This window comes from Micrasema longulum, unplaced genomic scaffold (genome assembly GCF_059751315.1).
Source record: "Micrasema longulum isolate JH-2025_06_02 unplaced genomic scaffold, ASM5975131v1 h1tg001094l, whole genome shotgun sequence".
NCBI lineage: Eukaryota > Metazoa > Arthropoda > Insecta > Trichoptera > Brachycentridae > Micrasema > Micrasema longulum.
The window spans coordinates 184433-197341 of record NW_028278282.1 but is presented as its reverse complement, the minus strand read 5'-3'; the positions used below and the strand labels follow the sequence as shown (position 1 = coordinate 197341).

Genomic DNA, 12909 nt, shown 5'->3' with positions numbered 1-12909 from the left:
AAATAAGAATCTGGCACACAAAATTAAAAGTAAATATTTTAAAAATAAAACAGATATTTAGCACCTACTGAAAATCTGAAGAAAAATAATGAGTGATCTATTTTTATTAGATTGTGGTTAAATTTGACGGCGTTAATGTTTAGGATACACATCTAAACAAAAATTATTAAAAACCTTCTTTTAAATAATAGTAACAATGCGTATGAATAAAAAATGAAAAACAAATAAGTTGCTAAAAAGTAATTACTTTTAAATACACTCGAATTATTGAAATATTTAGGTGTAACATTATGTGGCTTTACCCTTCAAATTATGAATGCATCAAAAACAAAATAATCTATATTTTGTAGAATAGTTACTCAAAAGATTAATTATTTATTTAAATCAGTCTATTTGTATGAGTACATATGTATGGCGAATGTTTTATATTTTAAAGTTAGCAATCACACAAAATCTACATTTAATATAGGAATGTTTTCTATTTAAATTTGAGGAATTCCAAATTTTGGATAGACAATAGAGAAAAACATTTTCAAATTATGTATAAGATACAAATGCATATTTTTTCCAAGTAAAATTAAAACTCCTTCAGTGAAATGGTGCGTTATCTATTTTACACATGCAAAATTTAGATATGATTCCTAATAACACAGAAATTTAATAATCTAGCACAATTTATTATACAGGATGTTCTTCAAACCCTGTCACATCCGAAACCACGATGATCAGGTTGGGCAAGAAGACATATTAGCATATTTTTTTTAATATCTAGAACGAAGAAAATTTTAAAAAATAAAATATAAAAAAACAAATGGTTGCTTACCTCTGCAGGGGTGAAGCGAGGGAGGTGCGATCGCGCGGTTGAGGGTGTATCAGACTCCTCCCTCTCTCCCTCCGCCTCGTTTCTCCCCTGCAGAAGTAAGCAACCATTTGTTTAAATATTTTATTTTTTAAGATTTTAGTCGTTCTAAAAAAATATTTTAATGTGCCAATATGTCTTCTTGCTCATACTGATCATCGTGGTTTCGGATGCGACAGGGTTTTAAGAACACCCTGTATACAAAGACAGCTTTCCAAATTTATACAAATCAAAATAGATTGAAAAAATTTCAATACTAATTAAAACACTGAATCTAAACAAACCACGTGGATCAAATAAAATAATAATTCTACTTGATCGAGAATTAATAACATGAGCAGGTGCAAATGAAATTATTATTGGATAGATTTATTACAAATTATTCTCTAATGTTCTTATCCTTCCATAAAATATGTTATTTTGTAGATATGTAATTATGTATGCTATTTATTGTAATTACAAATCTAAATTACGTTTAATCATCAATCACAACTGCTTTTCCATATGACATGGACATTTGAAATGTATGCAGCAAAATTAACAAAAAATATAGCACACCTTAAATTCAAAAATTGCACTTGATATTATGTAATATATAAATCTACTTTTCCCTTCATCCAAAATTTTAACAAAAAATAGTATTTACAATATGTCTTATAAATACAGTTATGCTAAAATCACTGACAATAGTACAAAAAAACTAATCGCAATATTTATTAATAATTCTCAGAGACTAATTTCAAATATGTACATAATATGAAATAGGTTAAAATTTTGAGAACAATTTGATCCCTTCAGAATTATTATAAACACAAAGAAAAGAACAAAGAAACAAAATTAAAGATAGGATTCTAAATCATGTTCCCAATCTTTTAGCCTCTCCAAATTAACATGCTCAATCTTCCACATTTGAGTCTTTGATTTGGGATCACATTTTGTCACAAATATTTCTTTCTTCATCACATTTAAATCCAAACACCTAGGATTACCACCATGAACAAGCCACTTTTCATCCTGGAAAAAATAATATCTATAAAACATCTCAAAATGCATTTGTCAGTAACAATTTTTGTATTTTAAAAATATTTTTTAATTGTTGATGGGATATCACCATCAAAATACTTTAGCAGTATCAAGTTCTATAATTATTTTTTAGAATTGAATTTCTTGGCTGTGGAGAAAACTAATAGAAATCTGGGGATAGACAAACAACAAACAAACAGCAAACACAACAAACAAACAACACAATACTTTTAAAAGGTCATAGTATTTTTTTATGATGCTAAAGGGTTTTTCAACAAAACAGCATTAATTAAATTTTTATTCAGAAAATTAATCAAAAATAATACAAACAAAATTTGTTTTGATTAATACAATAATTAAATTACATATTAAACTAAAAACAATTGTTTCATCAATAACATTTATCTCGCAGCCCTCTATTGTAATATAACATTGGCCTATCCCATCAACTCTTCTGTATTCTATTATCTTATTAAGTTTCCTTTCTAAGCAGTTGACAAATAACAAACGGTAATCACAACTCACAGGTTTATATCTCCACAGCTGATTTCCTCCCTGGCCGTGACAACCAAATAATGTAACCTCAGCCTTATCATGTATGTCTGCAACATCCCAGCACATGGATCGACCTTTTGGTCTAAAATGTATATCAGAAACATGTTACAAAGCAAACAAAATTAATGTAAACCATCATGAAAACTCAGTTCTATTCACTATGCTTTAATAATCATCCGTATTTATTTATATCAATTGAATATTCACACAGTTTAAAAAAACAACCTAAAGTTAGACTAATAACTAATAACAATTACAGTTTATCAACATACATAAAATATATATTATAAATACACTTTCATACTCTGATTATTATTTATGAGAAAGTTCTATAACCATCTGGTCCTTTGCTCCAGACTAGTAGAGTAGAGTCCTTCACCTTGGTGGGAAGCCTGTTAAACATTCCATTGTTGCTCTCAATCATTGTACGATTTTGCTATAGCCATTCACATAAAAATAAAATAAATATTTACGTTTTTATGATTGGCCAAAACGTTTTATTTTGGAGGCCATTTTCAACAAGTTGTAAACAACTCACTATTAAAAAAATGGAAATCAAGTTGGGGTAGGGTGGGGTTCGCATCTCGGACCTTTGGTCTGTGATTCCACGACACTAGCCACAGGACAATAACCCGATTTTTAGTTTATTATTACTTACCGGATATCTTTCGACCAAGAAAGTCGGAAGCTCTGTTCACTGTTGTAGGAATCTTCATCACCGCTGTTTTTTTTGTTCATTACACATCGACTTACGCCAAACCTCTTGCTGGCTCCCAGTTTTTTGGTATCTATACACAGAGATGGTGATGCTACACTTCGAATCTGTAAAAAGAAAATAACTTCAATCAAAAATAAAACTAATTGGCTGACACAAAAAATAATTTTAATGATTTACAAAAAACACCTATTTCTAATGAAAAATTGTTTAAATTTACTTTTGAAAAATATATTAATCACGATTTTTTATAAGAATAAGCTAGTGTTTATAATAATTAAAATTCAATAGATTCATGCAAGCAAATTCAATAATAATATTACTTAGTAACTGATAAATAATTTGATGCGTGTTAAACGACTGAAAAAGATGCAGTGCACTTTTAAAAATATTTTATTATTTTCTTTCACTTCTGTTTTCTCTCTTGTCTTTTGATAAGAAGCTATTTTTAGAGATTTACTTCTACTAGCTCAAGCCTCACAACCTAAAACTTGGCACTGTGACCAGTAGTACATCAGTTAAGAAGAAACAAGTTGATTTATTTATTTATCCCAGTATATGTACCTCTCCTGATGCAAAATCCTCAGGTTCAACCGGTGGGTATTTTTTTGGCAAATCAAAAGCAATTTCTTTCATAAACCAACTAAAGGGCTTGCAGTTTAGAGTCTGTCGCAACGCCTTCTGTTCTGTGAGATCTCCCGGGTCTATGCTCAGGTAGTGGGGACGTCGGTCATAAATATATTGTTTATATTCATCCATCCATACTTCAGCAACACGTTTGTAGTTCTAGAAACAAAATTACATATGATTTTGTCATACATAACATCTAGCATTAATAACGGCCATTTTTATTTATGAATCGCAGACAACTATTAGCTTATAACTTCCAAAATATTATGATTTTGGTCCATTTTCAACTAGTTTTACTTACGAGTTACTTAACTGTGCTTATTGTGAAAATTTAAATCGAGTTGTGATATAGCAGGGTTCGAATCTCGGAATTTTAATACCACAAAACAGTATTGTTAATGTTGTTTTTATTTATTTTACTAAACACTCAAATGGAACATTATCCTTGTAAAAGCACTACAGTTAATGATATGAATCATTTATGTACAAATAAGTCTTGTACCAGGAAGATGCCTACTTAGGTGAATAAAGAAATTAGTATAATTGAACAATTCTAATTACCTTTCCAACAAAGTCACCGCGGCCCGGATTAGGGAAAGGAGAATACTTCCTGTAGATATGTCCCACACGAGAGCACGGCGCATCCAACATTCGCCCACCACACTGCCATATCTTGAAGCTCAGCTCGTACTGCTCTCCGCCCCATATCTGTAAACCATCATCATATCCTCCCAGCTCCCAAAAGAAGCGAGCGGAAATGGCAAATAACCCACCTGCCATTACAGGACTCCTAAAATAAATAAAAAAAGGACCGATAAGAAACTGATAATTTACCGATTTACTCCATACCCATTACAAATTTATCAGTGTCAAACCTCTAAAAATTTGTTTTAATGTAAATAATATAAAGCAGAAAACTACATACTATTTCATTACATGACATGCGAGTAATGTGGTAGTACACCGCTATAATATTTATTTATTTACAGCCTATTATGCATTACTGGGACATTTGGTTCCTATCCTTGACTGTGTACGATCTTGTATTTTGGTTTTAAGTATTTTATAATGACATTATTATCTTTAAAAAAAACTAAAAAAAATGATTTACAATGCTGTTAGTTTATGAACTATAATCTGGCATTTCGTGTCTTAAAAGATAACAATATTTTATTTATAAAAAATGCTTTAACAATGTAAGATAGGGTGCATTAATAGGAAATCTGAATGTATTTAAAAAAGACTTGCATAGCATATCCATTTTGGAAAGAAAAATGGTTTTCTATTAAAAAAATTAAAAACTTAAATAAAAAAAATACAGTTCAAAACATCATAAAAGTAGGAATTATTAAAGATTCAATTAATAAATTAAACACTGTCATAATTCCGAATAAGTAAATTTGTAAAATGAATGTAGCTATGTATTATGTAAACATTAAGAAGCCTTGTATGCACAAATGGTTTTCAATGCTAAATATTTTTCGACGATAATCTATCTAAGCATCAAGAACAAACTTAATAATGCTCTAATAATTAATCAGGTGTTTCTATATATATCAAAAGAAAACTACATAAACTGAATAATAAGATGTGGGAATTTCTGCTTACTTGAATGGTTCGGTAGGATTTTTTGTATCCTCGGGTAATAATGGAAGGCGTTTATAAAATAATTCCCAATCAAAAGCCCCTCGTGCCCCTTCATCTTGCGCTCTGTATTCAAATGTATCATAGGCTATCACATCAATAAATGGACACATACAAGTTCTATAGTCTTCCGCAATCGGATCTAAAACAATTGACAAAATAATAATATTTTTCACATATTTTTAGTAAAAATCAATTGATGAAATATATTTAAAATATAGTTACCTAATAAAGGTGGTAGCCAGTTTACGTTGGCTTCACAATGTGAATCAAGGAACAATAGGACTTCTCCAAGAGCTATCTTGGCTCCAGCTAATCTAGCCACAATCAATCCTTGCCTGGATGGAAGGTGGATAACGTGAACTAATGGCAAATAATCCCTTATATAGTCATCTAGCTTTTCTTTCAAAAATTCTGCAAAGAAGAACAATGTAAAAATAAATGGAAGTAATGAAGTATATAAGTATTATTTGATTTGACTATCATTTCAGACACAAATCTGGCAAAAAAATTATTTTGTAAATCATAAATGCAATTATGACCTACCGTGGCCAGAAAAATTAATTTTAATAAACTAAATATAGACTGCATAATTAAATTATTAAATTCTGTAATATTACATTTTTGTCTTTATGAGCTGGTAATAGTTCTATAATATTATTGTATTCTCAACGTGTAATTTTTCTTTAGGTGGAGGAAAATTTACAAAAAGATATAAGTAATTCAAATAGAACCAGGTTGCGGTTCTGGGATCAAAGGTCTAGGGTTCAAACCCCGCTCTACCACAACCTGATTCCCATTTTCTAATAGTGAGTTATTTACAACTTGTTGAAAATGGTCCCCAAAATTCAATTATTTGGATAAATAAATAATGGATAAAGTAAATATTTATCTTAGAAAAAAAACATACCCTTAGTACTACCATCATCGACTAATATAACCTCTTTCAATAGCTGAGGCGGTGACCTGTTGATGACGCTATAAACAGTGCGAAGAAGAGTGGTCCAATGTTCATCGTAAAAAGGCACTATGACACTGACTTCAGGAAGATAGGAATTGTACATTTTACTTTGGCAACCCTGATTTCGGATATCAGGAATACTTCTATGTAAGGAAATTTGATCACTGGCTAAGGCATTAAAACCATTCACTTTGTAAAGTGCTTCCTCTTCATCTTTTTCTTCTGATGATAAAACAAATGGCACTCCTTGCTCGCCAGGGCCTAAAATGCATTTATTAATATGAATTGAACAAATACATTAACCCTTTATAGGACACATTTTGTGTTGATTTACATCTTAAAAACCTAATAAAATATAATAAACCTATTGCATTTGAAAAAGCTGAGTGGAAGACTGATCTACCAGTGTACGTTATTATGATACTCTTAAGACATAAGACTTATTATTAATATGAAATATTAGAACCTCAATTCTGGTGGTATATTTATGCACCACTTTGTTCTTACATGTCGCTATGTTATTTTAAGTTAAATTTACATAAAAATCTATGGAAACAACAATATTAGATATCATAGTATAAATAATCAGTCTTAAAAGTTCAAGATGAGCTTATCAATAACACAAAATACTATTTAAATATTGATTACTGTCTCACATATTTTGTAAATGTTCAAGCGGTCTAAAAACTAGCTCTTTCTAATGGACCGGAATCATGAGTGTAATTTTTACAAACCTTGTCCCGAAACTAATTTTTGCAGTCAATATTTATAGAATTGCAACATTTTTTTTTTTAATTCAACATAAACGGTTCTAAAATTATTTATATAAAAATACGGACTCAGTATTGATGTAGACATTTTTAACTGCACGTTGCATTTGTACAGAATATTTCTTCATGGGGTCGATTATTTGGGATAGTTGCTGAATGTGCATCTTGAGTGGTTTATGCTATGTATATGTGCCGCATGTAATGTATATGTTTGTGTATGTTTTATATGTACGTTCATGTGTGTGCATGGATGGCTCGGAGTGTACATTCGGTATTTTTATTTATTTTAATTTATTACCTCCATGGAAAACGCAAATGTCGACAATTATCCTTTTCTCACTTAAAATTCTTATTTATTTTTTATTTTTTGTCACATTTAATGTTTATATCTTTTTAATTTATGAAAACTTAATTGGTCTTTTTATGTTAAAAAATTGTTGTTTTTAGTACTTATTTTGTATGACTTTATGTTTTCTAAATAAAATAAAATAAAATAAAATAAATAAAATAAGCAAGGCATTAAATATTACATACCTTTACGTCGAAGGTCCTTCTTTATTTTAGGGTAATCGTGCCAATCAATAAGTTCTCCTTTTTTATACTCAGGCTAAAAATTAGAAAGGTATTTATTAAAACATTTTTTGTGTATTTATGTACAATACATCACTGACAAAATAATGTGCCATATTATTCTGGAAAAATAGCTCAATATTGAAGGTACTGAAGCTACTAAGACTGCACCCTTCCATATATTTTTAGGTATTCATTTGTGGGTGATATTACTTTTTTTATTATAAAAAGAAGATAGTAATAAACCATTGAACAATACTTACCGGAGGTTGTGGTTCTTTAAGGGCTTGATAAACTGGACTAGAAAGAGGATAATTTCGAGTAAAAGGGCGCACTAATTTAAATGTAAAAACTGTGATTGTTATGACAAACAATGCCATTAACAAAAACTTCAATAAACTAGTTACCCGCCTCCTCATTTTCATTTTTAACTAAAACAAAACAACTAATTAGTATTTCAGAAAAACGGAAGCACCAATTCCGCTTATCGTATTTGAACAATTATAGCAGTAACCGTGGCACTGAATACGACGACATTACTTGCAATCTTCAACTATGTGATATTTCAAGATAATCCATAGCGACAGATAAGGGAATCCATTTGTATGCTGAAACATACATTTTACTAACCGGTTTCAATAACTGTAATGATTTAGGTAAAATACAGTTGTCACTAATTCATAACTATCTTGATGCATACGTTTTAAATACGGTAAATTGTTGTTAATTTGAAACGCCGAATCACGAGCTTTACCTGAATTATAAATAGAAATTAGATTTATAATAGTTTTTTACTAAAGATCAGACAGATGAAGGCGACCTCCTTCCAAATCCAAACGTAAACATTGCGAAATCTATGGCATTATTTTGACAACACGGGTGAAGATCTGTCATCCCAAAAAGCGTAAAATTAATTTATTCAATTTATAAAAGAATTTATGCTTTCATAAACTCAAAACTAGATTAACAAAATTGTTTAGGGAACTTTTTATATTACACGTGCCATTATTTTAAAATAAACGAAAACGATAATAGTAAGTACTTACTTAGCCACTATTTTACCACAGAGATTACACGCATCTGGAATGTTTAGAATCTAATCTTAGATTTGAAAAAACGATTTTTTTTTCATTAAAAACTAGGCGTTGTTCTTTTATTCCCTGCATCTAACTTGGGGGTCCATAATTTAGGTTTGATATACATTCATTTGGACAGGAGAAAGTGTTTAATATTGTCTACCTGAGATAAAAAGCCTTTTTTTTATTTTTTATTTTCATGTTTTTATTTATTTATTTTCTAATGTTTGCATCTTTTTAGTTTCCCTCTCAAAATGGATCCAAGTATACCTGTTCCTTCGAAAGTAACGAGAAGGCCCAAAAAAATAGTAAACTATATTTTTAAAAGCGAATGTAGCACCATTGAGGCCACTCTTAACTGTTGCCAGTACTTATTAGTCGTGAGCTATTTTTTGTCTTTGTACTTCTCAGCTAGCCGGGCGTAAATGGGAGATTAAGGTAAGGTAGCGACATACTGAACACGTCGTATAGCTTTTTACTATACTACATGTTTTGCTTGCCAAAGCTGATGTGATATGAGGTGATGACACATGCACCCCTCGCTGGCCATTGCCTTTCCTTTAGGGACGTCTTTTTAGCTCGGATTTGTATGGTGTGATATCTCTATATATTATATCTCAATGTGTAGCACACAGTACAATAATTTGATTTGAATTGGTGTTAGACACGGTTTTCAGGGCCAGATCATGAAACTTTAGAGGAACATTCCTCATGGTAAGCTTAAAAAAAATCCTATTTTTTTTTATCCAATTAGTCATTTAAAAAAAAAACTGATCTCAAAATGGAGTAAATCTTTAATTTTGCAGACAAGCATCCCTTCCGCAAACCCCAACCCCTCCCCAACAAAAAAAACTGCGATAAAAACGTATTTGAAAAGGGGGGCTCAAAATGGTGAGTAAAAAGTTTTTCTAATAAGTTAATAATCATATTTTTTATAGATAAAACCAGAAAATAAAATAGTAATTTAGTAAAGTATTTTATTGCTAGTATTTTGTAATTTTATTATACAGTGCTGTATTAGTGCAAATATAGCAAGATGTTATTAAATAATATTTATTTAAATCTTCAAGTACATAAAACAGACCGGCCAAAAAAAAGAGTGGGTAACATGTACTAAAAAACAAAATGTATACAAAAAGAGACCATGAAAAAACCCAATTAGTTAAAAAAAACAGCCTTTTTTTAAATGGGGAGATAAGGATTGCACATATTAACTTAATTTAAGTACATTATGTTTTTTATAGGAATAACCCACTAAGCCTCTTCTTTAGAGGCTTGTCAGCAGGTGGGAAATAGGATATGGAAGGAAATTATTAAATATGCCACATCACCCAGACCAATTGAGAAAATGTCTTTCTTGGATTTTTTTCTTGCAACTGGCGGGAATCAAACCCACAACGCTAGCTTCACAGTTAGCAGTCTTACCGACTGCGCCATGGCCATGGCCTATATGTTATACATATTAAAGGATGAGGAATGTGGAATAAGGGAATGAGTTTGGAAGGAGAGAGAAAGAGGAACCGAAGAAATTAAATAAAAATATGTGTAACAGACGCGGCGGATCACTGCTTCGTCCGTAGCAATCGCGCCCGTCACAAGAACTGTATTTCTATAGGTGCTGGTGTCAAACGCAGAGTGGCCGGGCGTAGGCGGGCCTCGGCCGACGAACGATAAGCTCCGGGGGAGGTATCGTCGCCTAGAGATCCCTTGCGGGGTCGCTAGCGAGTAGCGCTGGCGGCCGCAATCCTGAGTCAGGCAACCGGGTTGTAAGGCCGGTATCTCTCCGTCGGTGGGAACGGCGGGGTGTGTTCCGGGGAAGTATCCAAGGGTCCAAATTATCCGGGGTCCAAAATCCAATCCAAAGAGTATCCGAGTTCCAAGTCCAGGGGGGTAGCGGTGTTCGAATCCAGGTGGCGATGAGGTCCGGTTTGAAGCGAGGTAGGGAGGTGAAGTGGAGAGTAGAAAGCCTTAGTAGTGTGGTGAGATGACTGACTTTATTTTTCCCCGGCGGGGCTATATATACAACATTTTGCCGTGCGGCGGTGGGCTAGGCCAATAGCGGGCGGTGCTAGGTTGACCAATCACGCGGCGAGAGAGATAGCGAGCACATTTGCCGGCTCTATCGGTCTCTCTCGCGCCACGTATAAGGTCCCCACCCTCCCGCTACCGGCCGCAGTTCCCCGCCGACCGCGCGGCGATCAACACTTATACAGAACAACATAAAAACACATTATGGGCATACAAATATTTTCATGAATTCTAATCTATATGTGGGCTTCAGTATGGCGATCACCACCCCCGAAAGTGACAAATACTAGTCTTTATTGAGGAGGTGGTAGATCGCTTACACATACTGAAGCCTCCTATGCTACATTAAAACCCCAGGAAGGGCCGCCAAGTTGGTGCATGTACTTTTACGTCGGCAACACTCCCCCCTGCCGAGGAGGCATCTCTGCGCCGACGTCGTCCTTGATTTGCAACACGGCGAGCTTGACGGCGGGTCGTGTGTAGGTTCCGGTGGCTGTCTGGACCCGGGCGCTCCTGACTTGTCCATCCTTCCCTGGTGTGACTGCTATGACGCGTCCCCGCGGCCATTCATTCCGCGGGAGGGCGGCGTCCGTTATTATGACCAGGTCATCGACCATGATCGGTGTGGCGGCCTGTTGCCACTTCCGTCGCTGTGCCAACGTCGGGAGATATTCCCTCATCCATCTTTTCCAAAATGCGTCGGCTAGTTTCTGCGCCACCCGCCATTGTTTTCTGAGGCACAGTTCGGGCGGCGCGTCTCTGTAATCGGCCAGATGCGGCTGGGCCCCGCTCGACCCGATGAGAAAGTGCATCGGAGTCAGCGGAGCGTCGTCTCGGCTATCAAGCGAGACGTGGGTTAGGGGCCGAGTGTTTACTGTGTACTCGGCCTCCGCTATCGCTGTCATTAGCGTTTCCTCTCGGGGGGCTTGTTCCTTTAGAATCACCATAAGCGCCCCCTTTATCGACCGGACGAGCCGTTCCCAGGCTCCCCCCATGTGTGGCGCCGATGGCGGGTTGAACACCCATTTGATCCCTCTCCTTGTCGCCTCGTTCTGTAGTTCGGGATCGTGGGCTAGTTCCTTCATGGCGGCCGCCATCTCTTTGTCTGCGCCTCTGAAGTTCGTCCCGTTGTCCGAGTAGAGCGTTGTCGGATGTCCTCTGCGGGCCGCCATCCTTCTGAGGGCCTGCACCGTCGAGTCAGTACTCAACGACGGTGTAATTTCAATATGCACGGCCCTCGTAACCATGCACGTAAACAGGGCCCCGTATCGTTTCTCCCGGCGTCTTCCGATAGTTACGTATACGGGCCCGAACATGTCCACCCCACAGTGGGTAAAAGGCCTTACGTGATGATCGAGTCGGCCGGCAGGCAGCTGTCCCATGAGCGGAGGCTGCGGGCGGGCCTTCTGTATTCGACAGTAGCGGCACTCGTATATAATTTTCCTTATATTTGTCCGTAATCGTGTTATAAAGAACTGTTGTCTGAGTTCGCTGAGTGTCCGCTCTGTACTTGCGTGTTGCCGCGACTCGTGATAATGCCTTATCAATAGACGCGTATAGGCGTGCGCTCCGTCCAGTATGACGGGCGCCTTTAGTTGCTCGCTCACCGCGGGGGCTTCCATAATTCGCGTCCCCATTCTGAGGACGCTATCTTTATCGAGGTAGGGAGTGAGGCCCAGCAGGCGGCTGTTCCGCGGGAGGCACTCCCCCCGTCTAATTGCGGCTATCTCGGCGTGGTAACTGTCTGTCTGGCTTATGAGTATCCACGCCCTCTCTGATGCCTTGAGTTCCGGGGCGATGAGTGTCGCGCTTCCTGTATTCTTTTTCCTGCAGCGGTTTATGAAGCGCAACACCCACGCTGTAGTCCTGATCAGTCTCCGCCAGGAGGAAAATCTTCTTTCGTCCGGGAGGGCTGTCATCACGATGGCACTGTTCGCACACTTTATTTCACTGCTTGTATCCGGGGTCGCCGTTATTACCTTGAGCGGCGGCCATTGACTTTTATTTTTCTTTATGAAACTCGGCCCACTGAACCACATGCCGGCCGGGGAGATGTCTGGTATCTCGCCGTCCCGCGT

The 12909-nt window shown here is 35.6% G+C and overlaps 1 protein-coding gene across 3 annotated transcripts; it reads right to left on the bottom strand.

Moving 5' to 3' along the window:
- Window positions 1–1552: 1552 nt before the first annotated feature.
- Window positions 1553–8593, bottom strand: LOC148277051 (putative polypeptide N-acetylgalactosaminyltransferase 10). 3 transcript variants are annotated; one of them, XM_088233399.1, is made up of 11 exons: window positions 8482–8593; window positions 7991–8158; window positions 7692–7764; window positions 6337–6648; window positions 5652–5840; window positions 5391–5568; window positions 4344–4572; window positions 3717–3938; window positions 3096–3259; window positions 2408–2519; window positions 1553–1873 (listed from the first exon to the last, which is right to left on the bottom strand). In XM_088233399.1, exons 2-11 carry the CDS (start codon window positions 8150–8152, stop codon window positions 1697–1699), a joined length of 1818 nt encoding a protein of 605 aa, XP_088089525.1. In that variant the 5' UTR covers window positions 8153–8158; window positions 8482–8593; the 3' UTR covers window positions 1553–1696. The 3 variants fall into 3 exon arrangements, with proteins under 3 accessions (XP_088089525.1, XP_088089527.1, XP_088089526.1); XM_088233401.1 differs by having other exon boundaries at window positions 8242–8561; XM_088233400.1 differs by having other exon boundaries at window positions 8358–8561.
- Window positions 8594–12909: the final 4316 nt, after the last annotated feature.